The sequence below is a fragment of the Schistocerca gregaria genome, chromosome 3, assembly GCF_023897955.1.
Source record: "Schistocerca gregaria isolate iqSchGreg1 chromosome 3, iqSchGreg1.2, whole genome shotgun sequence".
In the NCBI taxonomy this organism is placed as follows: Eukaryota; Metazoa; Arthropoda; class Insecta; order Orthoptera; family Acrididae; genus Schistocerca; species Schistocerca gregaria.
In genome coordinates this window covers 715,135,182-715,162,198 of record NC_064922.1, presented here as the reverse complement: position 1 = coordinate 715,162,198, position 27,017 = coordinate 715,135,182, and the positions used below count along the sequence as shown (strand labels likewise).

The 27,017-nt window shown below is 42.6% G+C and overlaps 1 protein-coding gene and 1 non-coding gene across 2 annotated transcripts; both read left to right on the top strand.

The window, feature by feature from the left end:
• The first annotated feature begins 245 nt into the window (after window positions 1-245).
• On the top strand, window positions 246-435 carry LOC126356825 (U2 spliceosomal RNA). Its single transcript, XR_007565846.1, has one exon. It is a non-coding gene; the product is annotated as a U2 spliceosomal RNA (small nuclear RNA).
• Window positions 436-16,881: 16,446 nt separating this feature from the next.
• On the top strand, window positions 16,882-26,499 carry LOC126355938 (ejaculatory bulb-specific protein 3-like). Its single transcript, XM_050006513.1, has 2 exons — window positions 16,882-17,112; window positions 26,070-26,499. Exons 1-2 carry the CDS (start codon window positions 16,911-16,913, stop codon window positions 26,219-26,221), a joined length of 354 nt encoding a protein of 117 aa, XP_049862470.1. The 5' UTR covers window positions 16,882-16,910; the 3' UTR covers window positions 26,222-26,499.
• The last annotated feature ends 518 nt before the right edge of the window (window positions 26,500-27,017 follow it).

The window sequence follows — 27,017 nt, the reverse complement described above, 5'->3', positions numbered from 1 at the left end:
ATGTGTGTGATGTCCTTAGGTTAGTTAGGTTTAAGTGGTTCTAAGTTCTAGTGGACTGATGACCACAGATGTTAAGTCCCATAGTGCTCAGAGCCATTACAACTTGTCTTAGGAGCTAAGGAATATGTTTGTCTCGCCTTCTTTGGTTTTCTGTCGAAGCCTCCTTTCTGATGAATGTCTAAATTCACTTGGCAGACAGTATCATAATGTGTCGACAACCTGACGCACTCGCGCTATATGGTTTACTTCCTTCTTCCTCTGGCTAAGAACAAAGTGTAGCAGCTGTTCTTATCAGCGTAATACCTGTTACGTCCTGCATCGTAGGACCAGAACATTAAACTCATTTTTGGCCCATGACGGAGTGCTAGGGGCTTGCTCCATCTCTGTTGCGGGCTGGCCGAGCATTGCTCTACTCCCGGGATCGGTCCACGTAAAATTAATTCAAAAGCCGCCTGGGGCAGTGTGAATGTGTTTCATTAAATTTTTCTAATTTATACCTGTTACTACACTTTCCCGCAACACTTCACTTTTCATTAAATAAGAAACTGAATCAAATCACAATGCGTAATATAGACAGCCTTAAGAGAAATATTTTCTCTGGATGATTCTGAGCAAAAATTTGGTATCAAAATGGCCGTTCATCAACAGTGGCATAGTAAAGACAATTTCAAAATTATTATATTTGTGATGTAATTACAATTCATATTGGGGTATGAAAAAAATTTATCATGTCCCGCGATTACTTCTGTCATTATACCTTTCACTTGTCAAAAGCCATCTTTGGTTACAAGTTCTGATTTAGATTCTAATGATGATCCGTTCACTCAAGAGACTTTCACAACTCAAAAATAATTACGCAACATGATCGTAAATCAATAAAGCTAATACCGTCTGTATAACACTGATGAAATAACAGGGTGTTTGGAAATTTCCGTTCCAGACTTCTAGGGCTTGTAGAGGGGAGTGCGTACATGATACTTTGAAAAGGAACCCATTGCGGAAAAGTACCATTTCCGTTCTACGATGTTTTCAATTCATATATTTGACACATCCATTTCTGCTAGGGGAAATGAATTATGCGTGACATAATATAATTATTAGGTAACAATTCGGAAGCATACATAACGAAACATGCATTTACCGCTTAAGCACATTTGATTGTATTAAGGCACAATCATTACGTGTTTATACCATTCCAAAACGAAGAAGAACCCAGCATACTGTATGTAAAGAACTGTACTGAAGCGTCAGAACATCAGGTGACCGTCTGACGTAGTACATATCATACTGTCTACCCTTCTGCATAACAGGAAAAATCTCTGAATCTTTTCTCTTTCGGTCGGCAGACATGAACGTGTTACACATCTGAAACGAACAGAAACGGTATGGTACCGGACATGGGTCTCTGTTAAAAATATTAAGTACTCATTCCACTCTAGAAGTCCTAGACGTTTGTACATGCAATTTCCGAAAACCCTGCATAAATCTTCGCAGTTTGCCATATCGCTCTGTGGCACATTTTCAGTGGTATCAGACTGAAAAAATAAGTATTACACTTTCGCAGTTACACCTTTACAATGGTAGGACATACTGTCGATCAAAATATAGTCAATTTGGAAATGGAGTGGGAGATAAAAATTGTCTAGGGAGATCAAGGACTGACTAAAGTAATCATGTCCAAGTAGATGCAGTAGTAAGGCAGAGATTAAGAGGATCACACAGGACAGAATATTGTGGATAGCTGCATGAAACCAGTATTCGGATTAAAAATCACCACAACAATACTGTCGAAGAAACAGTGACTAATGAAGGGATACTACACTACAATGTTTCAAATTGTTTATGCTATGACAAACATAAATAAGCCGTACAATGAATTGTAAACATAGCTATTTCTAAGGAGACGAGATGGTGCCGAACGATTGATGTGCCAAGATAAATCCAATAATAAGCTGCTGAATTGGGCGAATTCCGTGTGTTTTTAAGAGTAATATACACTTCGTAGTCATATTCTCAACGACAGCTCATATTTTATCCAATAATAAAGAACTTCTGCATCTTGTGACGGTCCTGAACCACTTTGGGATCACAAGAAGCCAGAGACTAGTAAAAATCTGAGTACACAAAGACACAAAACTAGAAGGAAACAGAACCATCTGACAGCAAGGAAGATATATAAATAAGGAAAATTAATTGGGGAATATTTAAGTATATCACATTAAATTAGGAAACTACATCTTAAAATACCAAGATTATACATACAAAATGCTAAATGAGTGTTTTGTTAATAAGGGTACCTGGCTACAACAAAATAAGTACAAAGAAAACAAGAAACAGACAAATCTAAAACCGTGCAATAAAGTTATCTCAGCAAATGCATAAGTTCCAAGCACATGTAACGGGAACATCATCGAACATACTGAACTTAACATACCTGTTTCGTAATACCTTAGCGAGAGTACGAGGAGTTGCTTCGGGCAGTTCGAGAAGACGTGTTGCTGCGGGTTAATAACCTAAATCTATGGGGAAGTTATTAGCTTGTCGCTGTCCAAGGAATAACCAATGTTGACGCCGTGTTGTCGTTAATGGCACTGTGACACCGGTGCTCGGAAAAGCAACAAAAACTTGACAGCCTCGCGACATTCACAAGCAGTATCGTGTCCACTGTTTTATAATGCACACTCCTGCACATGAAACAACAATATAGTAAAACAAGAAACGCTCTTAAGTTCTTGGAGCAGCAGTGGGTGTTTATCGAGGCGGTGTAATGCTCTTCGATTTAATTCAAGAAGCACAAACATTGGACGGGCGAATTATATTCTTGTACACGTCACTGTTGTTCCCCACTGAGGTTCTGCAGCCTAACTTAATGCCATTAATTGGTAGGCAGTAAACCCTAACTTTGTTTGAAACTCCATACTGACTTAGTAGGCATGGTTCTGTCAACGATGGTAATAATTTTACGAGGCCCCAAATAACTCTCAAAACACAAGTTAAATGATCAGTAGGTAACAATTCTTTCACATGATGGATTGATCTATGTTTTACGTATTCGTCTTAGTAAGAATGACATGGACGCTACCTTCTGCTTACGAGAAGTAGAGAATCCACTTGGACGTTTGTAAATTCATGCTAAGAAAGGATTTCGGTATTGTCGTATGCAGGCCTAGAAAAAGAACGTTTTCTTCAAAGTTGCACTCGTGATTTTGAAGGTATTAAACAAGTGTTGCTCGAAGCGCCAAATAAGTTTAGTCTTATTTTGAGCATAGGCAGGTTAATGTTAAGTCAGTCAGGGTAGTGAGCGGAATCCGGGATGTGTGCACACAAAAAGGGGCCAAGTCGGCTTCATTAGCCGGGTTACGCTGCGTATTCTTCTTGCTCGTTATTTCAAAAAGGGTAACTTAATAGCTCACCAATACTATGCAAATCTCCTGGGCAACATGGTGGTAAAATACGTAAAATACTTCGAATTTTAAAAGAATTAACTATGTCTCATCAGGCAAACGTACACTGAAGCGCCAAAGAAACTGGTACAGGCATGTGCATTCAAATACAGAGATATGTAAAAAGGCAGAATACCGAGCTACGGTTGGCAACTCCTGTATAAGACAACGAATATCTGGAACAGTTGTTAGATCGGCTACTCCTGCTACAATGGCAGGTTATCAAGATATAAGTGAGTTTGAACATGGCGCTATGGACGACGCAAGAGCGATACGACACAGCATCTCTGAGGTAGCGATGAAGTGGGGATTTTCCCGTACGACCACTTCACTTGTATGCCGTGAATATCAGGAATCCAGAAAAAACATAAAATCCCTGACATTGCTGTGGCAGGAAAAAAAACCCTGCAAGAATGGGAGAGAATCGTTCAACGTGACACAAGTGCAACCCTTCCACAGATACTGCAGATTTCAATGCTGGGCCATCAACAAATGTCATAGTGCGAACCATTCTAGTAAACTCATCGATACGGGCTTTCGAAGCCGAAGGCCCACTTGTGTACCCTTGATGACTACCCCTGATGATTGCACGCCACAAAACTTTACCCTTCGCCTGGGCCCGTCAATACCGACACTGGACTGTTGATGAATGGAAACATGTTGCCTGGTCAAACGAGTCTTGCATCGAGCGAATGCACGTGTACGGGTATGGAGACAACCTCATGAATCCATGGACCCTGCATGTCAGCAGGGGACTGTTCAAGCTGGTGGAGACTCTGTAATGGTGTGGGTCGTGTGCAGTGGGAGCGACATGGGATCCCTGACACGTCTAGATATGACTGTGAAGTTGACACGTACGTAAGCATCCTGTCTGATCACCTGCACCCACTCATATCCATTGTACATTTCGATGGACTTCGGCCATTCCAGCAGGACAATGTGACACCCCACTCGTCCAGAATTGCTACAGAGTGGCTCCAAGAACACTCTTCTGAGTTTAAACACTTCCGCTGGCCGCCAAGCTCCCTAGACATGAACATTACTGAGGATATATGGGATACATTGCAACGTGCTGTTCAGAAGAGGTCTCCACCCCCTCGTACTCTTACGGATTTATGATATTCCTTGCAGGTTTCATGGTGTCAAATCCCTCCAGTACCCCAGACATTAGACGAGTCCAAGCCATGTCCTGTTGTGGCACTTGCGCGTGCTCGCGGGAGCCCCACACGCTATTAGGCACGTGTACCAGTTTCTGTGACTCTTCAGTGTAACAGCCTACTTAGGTGCCTTGGCGATGGCAGATGTGAAGTATGAACTGTTGGCATATCCACAACTTTCATAAAATTTGTACCCTGTGACTGACACGTATTCTCATGACTCAAGGAATAAGTCACTGGAAACCGAGTACAAGTTGTGGCATATGGAGATGTGTATGCTTCTAGAACTACCAGACTCGTATTTCAGGCATGTATAATATTCACTTCAGGAAAGTTGGAGAAAGTTAATTGATCTAAAAGGAAGCCATGTCTAAAACTAATTACGTGCTTTAGCAAAAACCTGTCAGTCGCTACCTGGCCGAGGACTTTCAGTCTTGTTCTTGTAGCATAGCAATATAACGCATATTGTTACTTACCTCTCTAGGAATTTCCATTTCCAACGTTAAATTATATGCGTCTCCACTAGTTGCAGAACGAAAGCTGTCACCTTTCGGTTGTGATATTAGCATATTATGAAATGGAAATCGAAAAATATTCTGCGTATAACGTCATAGTTATCTACACAAGTGCTTCACAAACACGCTACTTGCAGTATCACTTTATTAACAAGAGATATTGACTGCAGTTGCACTAATGTAAACAGAAGTCTATGACTAGTGTAAGGAACATCAAAATATAAGTGTGGTCCTACAGAGTTACTGTAATCAAGGCGCAAGTAACTAAGCGCTAACATATGAGGAGTAAGTTTCAAAACATATTTATTACTCCAAGCATATCATCACATCCATCAACATTTATTGACTGCTTTCATCACTCATCGATACTTTGCCATAATCACAAACTATGTACCGTTTTTCTCCAAAATAAGGTCACTTTTTACCTTACGTCCATGTAGTGGTAGACCCTGAACTTCACAAAATAAAATGAACGATCGAAACTGGCATCGCTCAGACCAAGTGCTATCACTTCTTCAGTCTCTTCCTAGATGTCTGAAATTCTCCTCTATGAAAAAGAAAACAGTGAAAGAAAAAGAATTGTGAATGCTATTTTTATTTCGTTACTTTTACCGAGTTGTACAAGACGGCCTGAATAAATCTATTAAGTTTATAAGTGAATGTTTGTCTGTCCTAGCTTAGGTAGGTGGTTTTCACAAGTGATTCTAGCCACACAGCTTAGAAGGAAAAGAGGGCGGTTGATATACCAACAGTATTTACCCTCCAGTTTTCAGAAAGTGTGAACCGGGAAAGGGGAACCTCTGCCGCATGATGCGTGGGAATGACATGGCATACGTGACATGTTGCATGTAGTCTTTTGAGTGAAATTGTAGTGCATCTCGGCTTGGCATCAAGTTTTCTGGCGTATTTACAGAGCTAAAGCACTTACTACTTGGAAACATTTTTTACACACAATTGGGCTGAAAGAAAGAATAGGCGCAATAATTCTACGACGTCGGATTCAACAATAAAACATCTTCTACTCTGCGTACGGTATGTACGGGTACTACTATTCATTGTGTGGAATAGTAACAAAGTGCGTTCTACCCATAAACCAAATTCCGTTTCCCTCCCAAGACTTTATCATGTAATGTGAAATGAACTATTTCTAGAACTAGAGTTCACACTTTAATTACTGTTCATAACGAATCTTGAAATTACTTGTATGTGTGTACCGTTTGTACCGTTGGCAGTAGAGCAAATCACTTTGTTACATAACTGCTATGCTATACATTGATCACTGAAAGCATGGACCGGCAAAGCATACGTACAATCCGAAGTCAGAAAGCATAGGGACAAAGCTCTGGACTCGTACACAATATGCTCAAAAGTATCCAGACACCCCCAAAAACAGACGTTTTTCATATTAGGTGCATCGTGCTGCCACGTACGGCGAGGTACTCCGTATCAGCGAACTTAGACATCGTGAAAGAGCAGAATGGGGTGCTCCGCGGAACTCAGGGACTTCGAACGTCGTCATGTGATTGGGTGTCACTTGCGTCTTACGTCTGTACGCGAAATTTCCACACTCTTAAACATCCCTAGGTGCTCTGTTCCGATATGATATCTAAGTGGAAACGTGAAGGAACACGTACAGCACAATAGCGTACAAGCCGACCTCATCTGTTTACTGACAGAGACCGCCGACGGTTTAAGAGGGTCGTAATACGTAGTAGGAAGACATCTATCCCGACCATCACACAGGAATTCAAAACAGCATGACGATCCACTGCAAGTACTATGGCAGTTAGGCGGGAGGTGAAAAAATTGGATTTCATGGTCGAGCGGCTGCTCACAAGCCACACATCACGCCGGTAAATGCCAAACCACCCTCACTTGGTGTAAGGAGCGTAAACATTGGACGATTGAACAGTGCAGAAACGTTGTGCGGAGTGACGAATCACGGTACACAATGTGCCGCTCCAATGCATACGGCGAATGCGCGGTGAACGTCATCTGCCATTGTGTAGTGCCAATAATAAAATTCGGAGGCTGTGGTGTTACGGTGTGATCGTGTTTTTCATGGACACTATCACAGCACAGGTCTACATTGATGTTTTAAGCACCTTCTTACTTTCCATTGTCGAAGAGTAATTGGGGATGGCGATTGCATATTTAAACATGATCGAGCACCTGTTCGTGTTTCACGGTCTGTGCCGGAGTGGTTAACACGACAATAACATCCCTGTAATGGACTAGCATGCACAGTCTTAATCTGAATCCTATAGAACACCTCTGGGATGTTTTGGAATGTCGACTTCGTGGCAGGCCTCATCGACCGACATCGATACCTTTCCTCATTGTAGCACTCCGTGAAGAATGGGCTGCCATTTCCCAAGAGACTTTCCAGCATCTGGCTGAACGTATGTCTGCGAGAGTGGAAGGTGGGCAATCACCTAATTGGATTCCAGCATTACCGATGGAGGGCGCCACGAACTTGTAAGTCATTTTCAGGCAGATGTCCGGACACTTTTGATCATATAGTGTATATCAGACTCCCTGCTTTCAGGACTTGCTACAGGCGTTACGTTTCATTGGTACAGGAACTTTGAAACTGCAAAAGGATTTAAGCAGGGATGCTTCTTATCTCCTACATCGTTTAAAATATACATCCAGAGAACCTTAGACTAGTAGAGTAGGGAGCGTGCGGTTATGGGCATTCAGATAACTAAGGATCAATGTATGCACATGATGAAACAGTGGTGACCAATAACGAGGATAATACCAGCGATATGCTACGAAAATTATTAGAAGAATATGATAAGTGTGAATTGAAAATAAATTTTCAAAATACTGAATATGTATCCAGTGGACAAAATGTTACAAACGTTACAGCAGATGTCCAGCACATCAAGGCATGTAAAGAAATTAAATATTTGTTTAGCATCCTATCGGAACACAGAAGAAGTAACTGGGAAATATAGCTACCAGCAGCCCACGGGAAGACAGCAGTCCACCAAGTTAAACCGTGTGTTACTGACTCTTAAGGTAAGTTGGAAAGTACGGAAAACGCTCTATAGAAGTGTTGTACAGTGTGATTACAACAGTTTATGGATGCGAGTGTTGGAGGTTACTGGAAAAAACAAAAACAAATAGAGAATTATAGAAACGGCATACCTTAGAAGATCGTGTAGAATATTTCGATGAAAGCAAGCAATTAAAGCTATTAGGGAAACGACCCACACTCAAGAAGCATCACAGAATTGAATAATGGCGGCTCGCATGATGTCGATAGACAATTCGACATGCAGGTAAGAGACGGCAAAAAAAGGTCTCGATGTGTCGTCCATAGGAAACAAGGAGAAGAGGAAGATCGAATATTGTCTGGTAGGATAGGGTAAGGGAGACTATGAGGAAAGGAGGAATGAAAGCGAAACATAAGAAGATACAAACATGTAGCGACAAATATGCTAAGGTAACAGCTGTAGGAACCCAACAGGACAGAGAGAGGGAGATAATCGTTTCTTTGAAGCGAACACTGTCTATTTCCTTCCCCACCTTTCTCCACACCAAGTTTGCGTTCAACGTCTGACATTACCTCCACCCATCTCGATATAAATAGAAATGGAGGTTTCGGATCGCATGTATGCCAATGTACACACTGTACCTGAAAGGATAAAATAATAATCTGCAACATTTTCCCATCTTCTTTCGAACTTAGTGTTAGACTCATTCACATGTTGCACAAGTCACTGGGTGCTATCTGATACTTGGTGATAAATAAAAATCACCTGTCGAAATATTTTAATTTCCTCGGTGACCAGTTTCGACAGAATCTAGCTGTCATTTTCGGATCTTCTGGAAATAATGTTACTGTGCATGACTCGCACAACCATAACGAGAGCACACTCCATTTATAAAATCTTTTCTGTTGGACCGTAGCTTTAACGGCTCCACGGACGAGCTCTTCACCGGTGCACATTGTTGGTGCCATCGACTTTTTATTTATTCTGATTTATGTACACTCCTGGAAATTGAAATAAGAACACCGTGAATTCATTGTCCCAGAAAGGGGAAACTTTATTGACACATTCCTGGGGTCAGATACATCACATGATCACACTGAGAGAACCACAGGCACATAGACACAGGCAACAGAGCATACACAATGTCGGCACTAGTACAGTGTATATCCACCTTTCGCAGCAATGCAGGCTACTATTCTCCCATGGAGACGATCGTAGAGATGCTGGATGTAGCACTGTGGAACGGCTTGCTATGCCATTTCCACCTGGCGCCTCAGTTGGACCAGCGTTCGTGCTGGACGTGCAGACCGCGTGAGACGACACTTCATGAAGTCCCAAACATGCTCAATGGGGGACAGATCCGGAGATCTTGCTGGCCAGGGTAGTTGACTTACACCTTCTAGAGCACGTTGGGTGGCACGGGATACATGCAGACGTGCATTATCCTGTTGGAACAGCAAGTTCCCTTGCCGGTCTAGGAATGGTAGAACGATGGGTTCGATGACGGTTTGGATGTAGCGTGCACTATTCAGTGTTCCCTCGACGATCACCAGAGGTGTACGGCCAGTGTAGGAGATCGCTCCCCACACCATGATGCCGGGTGTTGGCCCTGTGTGCCTCGGTCGTATGCAGTCCTGATTGTGGCGCTCACCTGCACGGCGCCAAACACGCATACGACCATCACTGGCACCAAGGCAGAAGCGACACTCATCGCTGAAGACGACACGTCTCCATTCGTCCCTCCATTCACGCCTGTCGCGACACCACTGGAGGCGGGCTGCACGATGTTGGGGGGTGAGCGGAAGACGGCCTAACGGTGTGCGGGACCGTAGCCCATCTTCATGGAGACGGTTGCGGATGGTCCTCGCCGATACCCCAGGAGCAACAGTGTCCCTAATTAATTTGCTGGGAAGTGGCGGTGCGGTCCCCTACGGCACTGCGTAGGATCCTACGGTCTTGGCGTGCTGCGGTCCGGTCCCAGGTCGACGGGCACGTGCACCTTCCGCCGACCACTGGCGACAACGTCGATGTACTGTGGAGACCTCACGACCCACGTGTTGAGCAATTCGGCGGTACGTCCACCCGGCCTCCCGCATGCCCACTATACGCCCTCGCTCAAAGTCCATCAACTGCACATACGGTTCACGTCCACGCTGTCGCGGCATGCTACCAGTGTTAAAGACTGCGATGGAGCTCCGTATGCCACGGCAAACTGGCTGACACTGACGGCGGCGGTGCACAAATGCTGCGCAGCTAGCGCCATTCGACGGCCAACACCGCGGTTCCTGGTGTGTCCGCTGTGCCGTGCGTGTGGTCATTGCTTGTACAGCCCTCTCGCAGTGTCCGGAGCAAGTATGGTGGGTCTGACACACCGGTGTCAATGTGTTCTTTTTTCCATTTCCAGGAGTGTATTTAGCAAGCCAAAGTGGGGTGTGCTCTCTATACGGTCGTTCGATTCATGGACAGTAAAGTTATTTTCAGAAGATTCGAAAGAGACAGCTAGACTGTCGGAATCGGTCATTGAGGAAGTAGATGTATTTCAACTCGCCATCTTGGCCTCAACAATTCTTATTTAGAAGTGCTGCAGTCATTGTGTCACATTTTCTCGTTGAAATACAGAATGTTTTGGATAGTTTAGATTTCAAGTGATCACACAAAATGAAGTCCAAACACGTCGTTTTATCGAGATCCCTGAGTTGTTTATTGCACAGTGTCTTTGTTGACAAAGCTGTTGCGAAGACTACTATGTAGGTTACTAGCGGAAGAAACCAGCTTTGCCTCGGTGTTTATTCATAGCTCTGCATCCAAACCCGTAACACTCAGCGTCAGACCTTGTGCTTAGCCGGCCGTTGTGGCCGAGCAGTTCTAGGCGCTTCAGTCCGGAACCGCGCGACTGCTACGGTCGCAGGGTCGAATTCTGCCTTGGCTTGGATGTGTGTGATGTCCTTAGGTTTGTTAGGTTTAATTAGTTCTAAGTTCTAGGGGACTGATGACCTCAGATGTTAAGTCCTATAGTGCTCAGAGCCATTTGAACCATTTTGAACCTTTTGCTTAATTTTTTGATTCATATCTCCTGAACTGTGTGTCATACATTGATATAACTGTGTAGATGCATTAAGCGTTGTACGTGGATCCTGTCTGAAAAATATGTTGTTAATAGGAATTAGCAACAAATAAGTAATAAATTTAAACGCGCCAGTTTTTCCAGCATCTCATTGCTTATGACGTCATATCTCCTGAACCATGTGTCGTACAATGGTAAAATATTGTAGGTACTTTCAGCGGCATAGTACCTGCGAACTTTATTGCGGAAAGGGTTAGTAGCAAAGAAGTAAATAATTTCAACGTCGTACATGATGCGGCAGTTCTTCACGCATCTCATTGTTTCTTGAAGTTATATCTCCGGAACTTTTATACCTTACAGTGATATAATTTTACACTTATTCAGTGGTAAATGTGCATACTGTCTGTGAAAAGCGTCGTGAATGCAATTAGTAGTAAAGAAGGAATTTACATCTACATGTCTGAAAGCCTCCGTGCGCGCTCGAATCTCTCTAATTTTACATTCGTGATCACCTCGGGAGGTATAAGTAGGGGGACGCAATATATTCGATACCTCATTCAGAAACGCATCCTCTCGAAACCTGGCGAACAAGCTACACTGCGATGCAGAGCGCCTCTCTTGCAGAGTCTGCCACTTGAGTTTGCTAAACATCTCCGTAACGCTATCACGGTTACCGAAACGTGCCGCTCTTCTTTGAATCCTCTCTATCTCCTCCGTCAACCCGATCTGGTACGGATCCCACGCTGATGAGCAATACTCATGTATAGGTCGAAAGAGTGTTTTGTAAGCCACCTCCTTTGTTGATGGACTACATTTTCTAAGGACTCTCCCAATAAATCACAACCCGGTACCCGCCTTACCAACAATTAATTTTATATGATCGTTTCACTTCAGATCGTTCCGCACGCATACTCACAGATATTTTACAGAAGTAACTGCTACCAATGTTTGCTCCGCTATCATATAATCATACAATAAAGGATCCTTCTTTCTATGTATTCGCAATACATTTCATTTGTCTATGTTAAGGGTCAGTTGCCACTCCCTGCACCAAGCGCCTATCCGCTGCAGATCTTCCTGCATTTCGCTACAATTTTCTAATGCTGTAACTTCTCTGTATACTACAGCATCATCCGCGAAAAGCCGCATGGAACTTCCGACACTATCTACTAGGTCACTTATATATATTGTGAAAAGCAATGGTCCCATAGCACTCCCCTGTGGCACGCCATAGGTTACTTTAACGTCTGTAGACGTCTCTCCATTGATAACAACATGCTGTGTTCTGTTTGCTAAAAACTCTTCAATCCAGCCACACAGCTGGTCTGATATTCCGTAGGCTCTTACTTTGTTTATCAGGCGACAGTGCGGAACTGTATCGAACGCCTTCCGGAAGTCAAGGAAAATAGCATCTACCTGGGAGCCTGTATTTAATATTTTCTGGGTCTCATGAGCAAATAAAGTGAGTTGGGTCTCACACGATCGCTGTTTCTGGAATCCATGTTGATTCCTACAGAGTAGATTCTGGGTTTCCAAAAATGACATGATACTCGAGCAAAAAACATGTTCTAAAATTCTACAACAGATCGACGTCAGAGATATAGGTCTATAGTTTTGCGCATCTGCTCGACGACCCTTCTTGAAGACTGGGACTACCTGTGCTCTTTTCCAATCATTTGGAACTTTCCGTTCCTCTAGAGACTTGCGGTACACGGCTCTTAGAAGGGGGGCAAGTTCTTTCGCGTACTCTGTGTAGAATCAAACTGGTATCACGTCAGGTCCAGTGGACTTTCCTCTGTTGAGTGATTCCAGTTGCTTTTCTATTTCTTGGGCACTTATTTCGATGTCAGCTATTTCTTCGTTTGTGTGAGGATTTAGAGAAGGAACTGCAGTGCGGTCTTCCTCTGTGAAACAGCGTTGGAAAAAGGTGTTTGGTATTTCAGCTTTACGCGTGTCATCCTCTGTTTCAATGCCTGTCAAGTCGGTACATAGAATTTTACTTTCGAATTCACTGAATGCTTCACGCTTAGCCCTCCTTACGCTAACTTTGACATCGTTTAGCTTCTGTTTATCTGAGAGGTTTTGGCTGCGTTTGAGCTTGGAGTGAAGCTCTCTTTGCTTTCGCAGTTGTTGAACCACGGTGGGTTTTTCCCGTCCCTCACAGTTTTACTCGGCACGTACCTGTCTAAAACGCATTTTACAATTGCCTTAAACTTTTTCCATAAACACTCAACATTGTCAGTGTCGGAACAGAAATTATCGTTTTCATCTGTTAGGTAGTCTGAAATCTGCCTTTTATTACTCTTGCTAAACAGATAAACCTTCCTCCCTTTTTTTATATTCCTATTAACTTCTATATTCAGGGATGCTGCAACGGCCTTATGATCACTGATTCCCTATTCTGCACTTACAGAATCGAAAAGTTCGGGCCTGTTTGTTGTCAGCAGGTCCAAGATGTTATCTCCACAAGTCGGTTCCCTGTTTAATTGCTCGAGGTAATTTTCGGATAGTGCACTCAGTATAATGTCACTCGATGCTCTGTCCCTACCACCCGTCCTAAACATCTGAGTGTCCCAGTCTATATTTGGTAAATTGAAATCTCCACCTAAGACTATAATATGCTGAGAAAATGTATGTGAAATATATTCCAAATTTTCTATCAGTTGTTCTGCCACTAATGCTGCTGAGTCGGGAGGTCGGTGAAAGGAGCCAATTATCAACCTAGCTCGGTTGTTGAGTGTAACCTCCACCCATAATAATTCACAGGAAGTATCTACTTCTACGTCACTACAGGATAAACTACTACTAACAGCGACAAACACGCCACCACCGGTTGCATACAATCTATCCTTTCTAAACACCGTCTGTGCCTTTGTAAAAATTTCGGTTGAATTTATCTCTGGCTTCAGCCAGCTTTCTGTACCTATAACGATTTCAGCTTCGGTGCTTTCTTTCAGCACTTGAAGTTCCGGTACTTTACCAATGCAGCTTCGACAGTTTAGAATTACAATACCGATTGCTGCTTGGTCCCCGCATGTCCTGACTTTGCCCCGCACCCGTTGAGGCTGTTGCCCTTTCTGTACCTGCCCAAGGCCATGTAACCTAAAAAAAACGCCCAGCCCACGCCACACAACCCCTGCTACCCGTGTAGCCGCTTGTTGCGTGTAGTGGACTCCTGACCCATCCAGCGGAACCCGAGACCCAACCACCCTATGGCGCAAGTCGGGGAATCTGCAGCCCACACGGTCGCAGAACCGTCTCAGCCTCTGATTCAGACCCTCCACTCGGCTCTGTACCAAAGGTCCGCAGTCAGTCCTGTCGACGATGCTGCAGATGGTGAGCTCTGCTTTCATCCCGCTAGCGAGACTGGCAGTCTTCACCAAATCACATAGCCGCCGGAAGCCAGAGAGGATTTCCTCCGATCCATAGCGACACACATCATTGGTGCCGACATGAGCGACCACTTACTTTTTCCTGCATGAACAGCGGGGAAGTGGTAAGTGGCAAACATTTTTCCTTTCATCAGTTTGCACGGGTTGTCAACGAAAACATTTTCTAAGTGTTTTAAATTCTGTGTAATGTTTGTTGCAAGTCGCCGAGTGCTATCATTCTCATGTATGGAAATTCACACATCGCGGGCTATGCTTGTGTTCGCCTCCACCTGCCTGACAGGTAGGTCGTTCGTAACCACACAGCATTAGTTGCATAACAGCCTCTGTAAGTAAAAGACAATGTCTCGACTGTCTCGCTGACTCATGATTGCCCACCCCAAACCGCTAGGGATAGAAACTTGAAATTTGAATTCGGTGTTGATCTTAGACTGTAGTCGTCGCTGAAGATGGGATATTTCGAAACTCCGCCGCAAAGACGGTAAAATAGGACGTCAAGGTTTATTTGAAAAACGTTACTATCAAGGCAATTTTGAATTCATCATGTTTCGAGATTTAACCCGCATGTGGTGAAATAATGGGTGAAAGATTTTAGAAAATAAATCATTATTAAAGACCTGCTAAAGTACTTTTAAAGCTGCATCAATGAAAATTGGTGTTTGACTTGTCGGTTACAAATTCAAAGACACATGTTTCAGCGTTTTTGTAAATTCAATCCCAGAGGGAGTGAAAAAAGAGACGAAATGTTTTATGAAATATTTCATTGTGAACGCATTTTCAGAGCTAAATCCATGAAAATTTCCATTTAAGTTCTCGGTTAGAAATGAAAAATAGATGTTTCATTGTTATTTGAAATTAACCGCTTCCCGGATGAAATGGGAGATGAAAGTATTTGTGGATGTATTTCATTATACAAGCATTTTTGAAGTTAAATGTATGAAAATTTGTATTTGGCTTCTTTGTTAAAAACAAAAAAACCTGTGCATGTCACTGTTTTTGGAAATTCAACGTCTAATGGGGTGAAATAGGGGGCTGAAATGTTTTATGAATATATTCCATTTAGAAAACGATTTTAAAGCTAAACATAAGAAAACTGATATTTGACTTCTAGGTTAGAAATGAAAGAAATGCGTGTTTCGTTGTTTACGGAAAATCAACTTCTTTGGGGGTAAAATAGAGAGAATTTGATGATATTAAGAAATTTTGAAGCAAAAATCTATGAAATTTTGTATGTCACTTCTCGGTCAGATATACAGGAATGTATATTAGTGAGTGAGGGTTTTTAAGGAAATATCACCATAAGGACGCAAAAGACATTATTGAGAAATACCCCAAGCGGTTCTCGGCTCTACAGCCTGTAACCGCGCGACCGCTACGGTCGCAGGTTCGAATCCTGCCTCGGGCATGGATGTATGTGATGTCCTTAGGTTAGTTCGGTTGAAGTAGTTCTAAGTTCTAGGGGGCTGATGACCTCAAAAGTTAAGCCCCATAGTGCTCAGAGCCATTTTTGAGAAATACCTTTGACTCCAGCTAACAGAATTCCTTTTTTGTCAGAAATACGTTTTGAAAAGATCAAGCTCTTATGGCCTTAATTAGCGTGAAGAGTTTAGTAAGGCGTTGCAATTTGCGAACAACATATGAATCTGATTGAAGAAAAACTAAAAAGAAAATCTGTGCAGATCATACAGACTACACAAGCAAAGCATCAGGCGCTAAGCTAGTAGGATATAGTGTACTAAGTTTGGCTGAAATCATTCCAGTGCTTTAGGAGGAGATTTGGAACGCACACACACAAACACACACACACACACACACACACACACACACACATACACGTTCACACACACGTACACACACACATATTTGAATGGATTTCATGCACTCGGTATAAAGTCTTGCACTTTATCGTTATATATTCTACTCAATAAATAACACTGTTTTGCTACCTTTTCCCATTACTCTACCCTCATCACCGTCTTCTATCCCTTCCCCACTTCCCCTACCTATCTCTCTCGCTTCCTTCCGCTTATCTCATTAGCACAGGTTGGAAATTTGATACTACAGTTCATTGGACGTTTTAACAACGTTTCCTTTTAAGAGCAACGGAACTTTATCGTCATCTAAAAAGCGTCTCATTAACTGCAACGGAAACGACTGGTTTGTTTCCATTCGTGGAAATCGAACGGAGGGCAAAGCCTCTGAGTCAACGACGTTGCGACACCAGCTACAGACGTCTCGTCAGCGACGGGGACTGATGACCGCGTAATGGACAGGCCGTCTGCGAGCAGATAAAAGCGGCGGCGGCAGCTTCCAGGAGTTAGAGTTCCCACAGCCACCATGAAGGCATCGCTGCTGTCGTTGCTGGTCGCCGTGGCCGCTGTCGCGACCACAGTCCTCGCAGACAACCCGGACGACCTGCCACACTTCGGCACGCAAGACGACATCTCGCCGCTGCTCCACAACAAGGAGCTCGTGCAGGCCCAGATCAACTGCGTCCTCCACAACGGCCACTGCGACAAGCTCGGCATGAAGCTGAAGAGTGAGTACGGCGCGGTCAGCCGATCTTCGAGTCAACTACTTGACAAGTTAGCTGAAGTCGTGGGACTTGTTTAGAGACTTTTAGGAAACCAGACAAGCTTTCTTGTAACGTATTTCCTCCCAAAACTCTCAAGTGGCTCTATAGAAGACATGCTTCTTATCTATTGCTTTGGATATCAGTTCCATATTATTTATAGTTGTTGTTGTGGTCTTCAGTCCAGAGACTGGTTTGATGCAGCTCTCCATGCTACTCTATCCTGTGCAAGCTCCTTCATCTCCCAGTACCTACTGCAACCTACATCCTTCTGAATCTGTTAAGTGTATTCATCTCTTGGTCTCCCTCTACGATTTTTACTCTCCACGCTGCCCTCCAATACTAAACTGGTGATCCCTTGATGCCTCAGAATATGCCTACCAACCGATACCTTCTTCTAGTCAGGCTCTGCCACAACTTCTCTTCTCTCCAATTCTATTCAATACCTCCTCATTAGTGATGTGATCTACCCACCTAGTCCTCGGCATTCTTCTGTAGCACCACATTTCGAAAGCTTCTATTCTCTTCTTGTCTAAACTATTTATCGTCCACGTTTTACTTCTATACATGCGTACACTCCATACAAATACTTTCAGAAACGACTTCGTGACACTTAAATCTTTACTCGATGTTAACAAATTTCTCTTCTTCAGAAACGCTTTCCTTGCCATTGCCAGTCTACATTTTATATCGTCTCTACTTCGACCATCATCAGTTATTTTGCTCCCCAAATAGCAAAACTCCTTTACTACTTTAAGCGCCTCATTTCCTAATCTAATTCCCTCAGCATCACCCGACTTAATTCGACTACATTCCATTATCCGCGTTTTGCTTTTGTTGATGTTCATCTTATATCCTCCTTTCAAGACACTGTCCATTCTGTTCAGCTGTTCTTCCAGGTCCTTTGCTATCTCTGACAGAATTACAATGTCTTCGGAGAACCTCAAAGCTTTTATTTCTTCTCCATGGATTTTCATTTCTTCTCCGAATGTTTCTTTTGTTTCCTCTACTGCTTGCTCAGTATACAGATTGAATAACATCGGATATAGGCTACAACCCTGTCGCACTCCCTTCCCAACCACTGCTTCCCTTTCATGTCCTTCGACTCTTATAACTGCCATCTGGTTTCTGTACAAATTGTAAATAGCCTTTCACTCCCTATATTTTAGCCCTGCCACCTTCAGAATTTGAAAGAGAGTATTCCAGTCAACATTGTCAAAAGTTTTCTGTAAGTCTACTAGAAACGTAGGTTTGCCTTTCCTTGATCTATTTTCTAAGATAAGTCGTAGGGTCAATATTGCCTCACGTGTTCCAAGATTTCTACGGATTTCAAAGTGATCTTCCCCGAGGTCGGGTTCTACGAGTTTTCCCATTCGTCTGTGAAGGATTCGTATTAGTTTTTTGTGGCTTATTAAACTGATAATTCGGTAATTTTCACATCTGCTAGCACCTGCTTTCCTTGCGATTGGAGTTATCATATTCTTCTTGTAGTCTGAGGTTATTTCGCCTTATAGTAAGCATTATAATTTTAAAAACTTGACAAAATCTTCAACACAGTTCACGACAAACTCTTCAGGTTTTATGTCTAGGACCAACTACGAGGGCGTTCAATAAGTAATGCAAGACCTTGTACTTGAAGGAAGGTTGCTTTTGTTCAGGATTCCAGCACACCATATTAGTTCCCACTCTTGTGGCTACAAAACCCTATTTTTCAGCATAATCTCAGTGCAGATCAACACTGCAGGGTGGATAGTCGAGTGCCTCCCACTTGAGTTCGTTTAACTTCAGTGTTACGACATCTGTGACAAGGGCCGTGCTTTGTTACAAACTTGGAGCACCATTCCACAACAGTAGTTTTCGGCCGACGTGTTGCCCTACATGCATTCTTCATTTTACGATGACTGTCAGCCGGTGTTTGTCCTTCGGTAGCCAAGAAACGAATAACATCACTTTGGTCCTTTTTGGGCGCATTTGATAATAACGTCGCCCTAGTTCACGTTACCGCATTTATCGCACGAACATCGGAAAGACACGAATTCCATACTAATCCATCGCCTAAGTGTCGGTGCTTAGATATCCGCGTCAAGTCGTGCTTCGTTGCATATATTTTACAGCAACGTTCTCAGACGGATCCCCTATATTTAAAGCCGTTTTTATCCTCCAGAATATTCGTCGCACTTCCCAAGCAGTCAAACGAGCTCTTTATGCTTCGTGCTGCCTTCCTTCCCGCACATTCAATATCCCCAACTAGTTCAGTCTGATAAATATCACCAACGTAACGAGTATTCCAGTACAGACGTCCTTTATAAGCCATCCACAGAGCTCTACAGTCCAACCAATGAATTCAAGTTGTCAGTTTCTTTACTTGCAGTTGGCTGAACACATACAACAAAGCAAGCAGGTATTTGACAATTTCTAATAAGACACTACCTTATGACAAAGTTAGGTATGTCCAGTGGGCACCATAGCCAAAATTATTAAACCACTTTGGCCTTAAAAATATCATGATGACGCTGTAGCATTCAACCAGAGTTTCCCTATTCGAATCCTCTCCAAGAAGAAGGTTTTGGGCGAAAAATGCGAGATATGAGTGTATAGTTCTTGGTTACTGAAATAAACCTGTATTAAGAGCCTAGTCTTCATATGTAGAGCTCTGGACAAAACACCGGCTACTAAAACACACCGCTACTGCAACAATATCAGTTTCATCCATTAGGTAAGCCTTTTGGTACAAGTTTGTGATTAGCTATTTTCATCCTCTTTTTTGACTTTGGACGTAGCTGTGAAGTGATATCTTTCAACTGCGACGTTAGGCTACAAATAACGCTCTTCCACAGGGGAAATCGCTGTTTATTATTATCAGTTTCCCCTCACGACCCTTCTGATAGGGGGAAGAAGTTTTTCCTATTTCAACAACATCTTCGTGCATATACAGGGAGTCTTTACCATTGACCTCGCATCTTGGAGGCGGAGGGCTAACATTCCCGACGGGTCGTCCAGATTTATTTTTGCATAGTTTTCCTTAATATACCTATATTAATGTGAATTCCGTGATGCTTCCTTGCCTTCTGCAACTTGGGCTCCGTTTCTAACGATCTCTTGTCGTCTTCCCTTGAGAGCGAATAATGTCAAATACAACAGTTAACATAGTTACAAAACAAGTAAGATGTCAAATCAATAACACCTTCAGCCTTGTATATTTCCAATTTCATTTTATTTTTGTTACCAGTTTCATCGTTGGACTACACCATTTTTATTCCCCTGACCGTCGAGTAGGAAGAATGCTACCTCTTGCACAGTCGAAGCAGGGGCCAGCATAGAGTCACTGGTATCCTACAGTTCTTTCAAACAACATGATCACTTCATAGATGAACGAAGGGTCACGTTCTTAAAAAGAAGTCTGCGGATACCAGTGACAATGTGCTGCTCCCTATGTCGACTGTACCAGTGGTGGGGCCTGGAGACGGCGCAGTGTAACGCCGATATTGGTAAGATAACGATAGCTGTGGATTTTGTGACAAATTATTGTGGACCACCTGCGTGTCTTCCCCGACAACAGCGATACCTTCAAGCGGGATAACTGTGTGTGTCAAAAAGCCTGAATCATGCTACAACGTGATAGTGGATTTATTTTGATGTCTTGGCCAGGAAACTCACTTGATCCGATTCCTATGTACAATACAGGACGCCATCTCCGCGCCCACAAACCACCTGCCCCTAATTTACAACTGCACGAACTGCTGCCGATACTTGCTACCACGTACCTTCATTAACCTAGCATGGACCCGTCAGATCCCTCCAACGCACCATCGCTACTGTATTACGTTCCAAAAGGAACGAACACACTGCTAAGAACATAGGTACCCACACAGTTTTGGCTCACTGGTTTATCTTCAATGGTGAAAAGTCTACGGCTTCGAACATAGTGAAGTAAGTACATATATGTTGTGTTTGTCCCTAGGCAGAAAAAGTATAAACTGACATAACATTACCGATAAACAAGTTTCGAGTTTATAAAATATTCATCTACCGCTAAAACACCGTATATCTAGAAACTGCTCCTAAGAAGTAGCTTCGGAAATTCATTCATATTAATAGTTCATTATTTGCATTCAGCCAAATTCTGCTCAAATCTGCCTTAAATTAAGGGGTACATAATTTGAAATACGACTTTGGAGAATTCCAGCCTGATTTTGCAACTCAGCAGTTAACTACAAAACATCTGCAATCTCACCACTTGTTTCTGTTGACGACTTGTTGATCTTTTATTGGTTAAATGCGGGTTAGGTAATTTGTTAAAGTGTTGCGACCCCCCCCCCCCCCCCCTACAATCTCTATTCGTGGCTTCAAACCCATCAGACGTTGGGTTGGGAGGACAGCCGGCCGGTGTGGCCGTGCCGGTCTAGGCGCTTCAGTCTGGAACCGTGTGACCGCTACGGTAGCAGGTTCAAATCCTACCTCGGGCATGGATGTGTGTGATGTCTTTAGGTTAGTTACGTTTAAGTAGTTCTAAGTTCTAGGGGACTGATGACCACAGATGTTAAGTCCCATAGTGCTCAGAGCTATTTGAATCATTTGAACCATTTGGGAGGTCAATTATCCACCCTATATCCACCAAACCCTGCCCAGTGGTATTTTTCCAATTCAGTAAACTGGTATTAAGATGCAACTGAATGCAACTGAATGATGGTTTCGCGAGTTTCTTCAATGACAGGGACTTGCTTGGAGTCCTTATTTTCTACCTATAAGTTCTGAACACTACTACACAAGTGACTTCAATATGCCTGATACCTAAAAATCTGAGAACGCGAAGGTGACATGCCCTGCAGCAGCTCTGTATTCACGTGCACCTCGAAAAGTAAACTGCGGCATTCAGAGCAGGTAGCAGCTACCTCGCCAGGCAGAGCTAGCGTCCAGTGCACCACGTAAGCGATGACTTAACTCGGTTACGTTGCCATCTGTAGACAGACTACAAACTGTCACCTCATACTGTGGTTGTTTTTCTCTTGTCCATGGTGAACACCCCCTAACACTAAGCTGCAAAAAACAGAACAAGCAATATACTTTGTCAACACAACACATAAAACAATCTTTTTCCCTATCAAAATTTTTATTTATTTATAACGACACTACATACTATCGGAACCAAACTCGTCTGCTACTGAAATGGTAGGAGCATTGGTCTGGGAATTACGAGGTGCTGCGCATACAAGACTAACATTTCGTATTTTATTTATTTTCTTTTTTATTCTCAATTTTCTCAAATGTAGCAAATATTTAAAAAAAATTACCTAGAGGCACATGATTTTTTAAAAAACGACCACTGGAAAATTCATAAACATTTAAGAAAATGTAGATTTTAAAAAATCGATGAAAAGCCAAATCAGCAGCATTTGGATACAGTTTTAAAATAATTACAGGGAACTGTTAATTCTGGCGTAGAATAGTTCCTTTTTAAAGTAAAGAAACTAGATTAAAAACATTTAAGCTAGGTAATTACTCACATTGATTAAAGGAAAAAAGTTGCTCAGTCTCAAAAGACTTTAAATTTTTAAATCACGACAAAGCTAAAACCACAAATACTTCAAGATTCACAGTTCAGCTAGAAGGAAGCTGAAATAAATAACCAAGCCAAGGTTGGCGGCTAGAGGTAAGGCAATACATCTAACAGTTGCGTGGTTCTGGCCAGACTCTTAATTCTTATAAAATATACAATATTACAAATCGCTAGCGGGCGCTTGCCCTCAGAACAAGGGAATTGTGCCCGTTTAATGAACAGACAGACAACTGAGAGTAAAAAAAATGTTTAAACAATTTTGACACCTTCTGATGTAATTCAAAAGAATCAACGCATGAGTGCTTAAAATATAAAAGATATTACAAGGCTAGATATTACTTGTGCTGGACCAAATGTGATCTCTTTTACAATGGTCTTAACTATAACATGGGCATGTTCCGATTACCAAGGATGCCAATCCGCTTTTAAAACACAGGTTAGATAAGAGCCACTAGCGAAAGCTACTAACGCTGTAGGCGTGTACCCATAACAAGTGTCAGTTAGCAGGACATAGCAAAACCACAAAAGGCATCTAACACCAACTTATAATTACATGCAAACGAGGTTCTCACCATTTATTTGTACGTCGGAGCTGGAGGCACAAAGAATGCGGGAAGGACCTCGTCTGTCCACCAGGGCATCAGAAATGAGAAGTGGCAGAGTCAGAAGACGTAACTAGTATCCACGAAGGTGCAGTGAAGCGAGGAATGTGCAAATGACATCAGCACTCTCTCCACGGTAAACAGCTGCCATTCCAAATACGGTGACCACCTTCTCCGTCCTTAGCGAGCGAGCCGTTTTAATGTGGGAAATAGTCAGCAAGATAAGGCACAAAGAGAGCTGTGCGTATCGTCAAATTCGCTTCAGAGAGCCGTAAGGGTGCCCATTGGTGAGACACCAAGAAGGCCTGCGCCAGGGAATGAAACCAAAGAGGTTCAACATGACGCATGCACGGGTCATGACGTATCTCCTTTATACAGAGGCTCATTTGAGAGTGCGCAGAACATGGATATAAAGAAGCTGTAGAATTGTGAAAATTAAGGAAAAAGGGCTATCAGAATAATAAATTAAGAAAAACGGACAATTGGAGGTAGGACTCACGCTCTGAGGGTTCTGTACAAACTTAGATATGTATATAGATAAAATGATAATAATTACCAGTGGCTCAATGGCTTGGTCCAACTGTGGAATCTGAACAACATGTTATTACTGGAGACTCCGTACATCGTTGAGAGATGAAGGCTAGTCTAAAACTAAGACTAAGAAGTCCGTGCTCCAACTGAGATACGATCCTGCAACATGTTGGTTTCCAGGTCCACACTTTACAGCTAATCTACCAGGCCTGATATGTATAAAGATAGTTAGCCTGTGGTATACAATGAGTGAGTTTACTAGTATCAGAATACGTGACATAAATGGCCACATATTTTGATTGAGTTGAATTCGAAGCTTAAATTACTTACATCACCATGGGACCGTAGACGTTAGCATTTTATCTAAATTTCAACCTCATACCTTCACTCATTCCTGAGAAAATAGATCTAAACATACAGACAGACAGCAAAGAAATGGCAAAAAACAACAAAAAAAAAACAACAACTTATTGTGATATACTATGGAAGGCTGAAAAGTAATGCCTCTGACTTTTTTATTTAAAGACTTTTACAGTATTTAAAATAGAACATATCTTATTAACATTCTACATCTTCACCGAGCGAGGTGGGGCTGTGGTTAGCACACTGGACTCGCATTCGGAAGGACGGCGGTTCAAACACGCGTCCGACCATCCTGATTTATAATTTCCGTGAATTCCCTAAATCACTTCTGGCAAATGCCGGAATGGTTCCTTCGAAAGGGCCCTGCCGACTTCCTTCCCCATCCTCCCCTAATCCGCTGGGACCGATGACCTCTGACGCATCTCTCCCAGCGAGAGACCAGCTAGTTGATATCGTCACAGTAGAACGTCTGACATTGTTGACGGAACCATAACCACACTTCTGTCTGCATCGCTTCATCACTGCCAAACTGGAGTCCTCGAAGGTTTTCTTTAAGGTCTGGAAACAAATGAAAATCAGATGGAGCCAAGTCGGAGCTGCATAGAGGATGGTTGATGAGGGTGAACCCAAGGGGTCAGATAGTTGCAGATGTCGTAGCGCTCACGTGTGGTCTGCCATTGTCATGCTGAAGGAGAGGGAGCTCCTTGTGTGGATTAACTTTTCGAATTTCTGTTCTCAGTTTGCTACGTTACACAGCGACGCGTTACACACTTTAATTCTGCACCCTCTGACGGTAAAGATTTGCCACTTGCCAGCCAAGTGGGAAGGTCGGCCGAACAATATGCATTACATGCAGTACTTCAAGCGACTTTTTTGACTGGAGACTCCATCATTAGGGTCATCATTGGTCATTGAAATAGAAATCTTAATTTTGGTTGTAAACAGAAATAAAGATTTCTACTTAGAAAACCAATAATGACCCTCCTTCTGTTATTAGTACTTCAACCGATGTTGAGAACAAAATAAAAATAAAAAAAACATTCGGATAAAATTACTTTTCAGCGCTCCCTCTTAATTACAAATTAACAATTCTCGTATTTTTCCAGTTTCTTGTAGTGGGACACCTTGCTTCTTTGTCAACTTTCAAGTTCTAATTCAACGGGAAATACCCTGCAGGTTTTGATGGGTTTGCGAGTATCGAAATACGTGATATAAATGGTCGCATCTTTCGATCACATTGACTTGCAAGGTTAAATTTTTCGCATTGTCTAGGGACCTGAGACCTTAGTATATGATACAAATTTAAAATTCATACCTCGACCCGTTCCTGAGAAGAATGGGTTTTAACAGTCGGACAGAGACAGAGGGACAACAAAGTGATCCAGTGAGGATCCCATTTTTACCGATTAAGGTACGGAACCTTAAAAACGTAAAATAGTGAAGCATATATAAAGCTATCCTAAAGGTAAATACGAAGAGATCCAAAATGACAAGGGAAGTTATGATGAAAGCAGATTAATGGACAAGGCACGAGGTAGGTTTAACATTTTGTGGAAGTCAGGAAAATAATCTAAAATTTGATGGGCGCTATACACTTTGTGTGTGTGTGTGTGTGTGTGTGTGTCCTCACTCAATTAAGGATACGTCTTCTGGGAGGTGGGAGGGTGCCCCCTCATTAACAAAGGAACTGGTGCAAGGAAGACGAGTGAAGAATATTGGGGAAAAGTTGGGGGGAATGACAATATTGCGCATCCTAACAGAGGGATCCAGCGAATTAGAAAATTCTGCGAAATAATCTTCTTCCTTAATGTAAGCTCAGATGTTTGTAAGTTTTACAACAGATATACTTACATACTGTGTATTTGTTGCAGAAGCGATTCCTGAAGTCATAACCAACAAATGCCGCAAATGCTCACCAAGGCAGAAGGCCAACGCGGAGAAGTTGAAGAATTTCCTGCTGAAGCACTACCCTGGCGTCTGGGAGGCGGTCATCCGGAAGTACACGAAGAGGGGCCCCCAATGACGGGGAGGACAGGAGGGGTCACTGCCCACGCCACGGCAAAAGTGGCGAGACCTCACGCACAAGAACTAAGCGCATCCGGTGCGCCAGCTTCAGGAAACTGTAGTTTACGACCCACAAGGGACTAACGCGAGTTGTCTTAACGACATTTTAACTGCTCTAGCGGTATATGACGTAACGAAAGTATTTTGATAAAACTGGAAATTGTACTGCATTATGATCTACCTTTGTGCACAGAAATCATCATTATGCCATATTATTAAATGTTACCAAGTAACGTATTTATTGTTTCTTTTAATAATATCCTTTCCACACCTATAATGGCTTTTCACTGCAAATACGACAGTAATGTATAACATTTACTGATTTTCCTTATCTGAACGGAATCCGCCTTCGTAAGTTAAGTCACCACTAATCGTGGATGTTCTGCACTTTTACTTCTGAAATGGATTTTCACTTCCCTTTTACGCCAGGTTCTGGAACACACGGAAAATGATTCCAGTCTTAAGCAAATATTCTGGTACAGGTGAAGCAAATGCACTTATAACGTACTCGGACTATGTGAAGTATTGCTTCGAAATTAACGAAGAGTATGTAGCAGGGAACTGTCTACGATTAACTGGGCCTCGGAAAACAAAATCAGGAGAATCAATATACATCAGGTACTTCACACTAACGTTAACAAAGTCAGCATTTCGTATACGGTAGTAAGAATTCAAAAAGCATTTTAGCGTACAATTTACATTAGATGAGTATGTGACAAGCAAGATCGTAAGAGATGGAAAAGAGCCACCGTGGT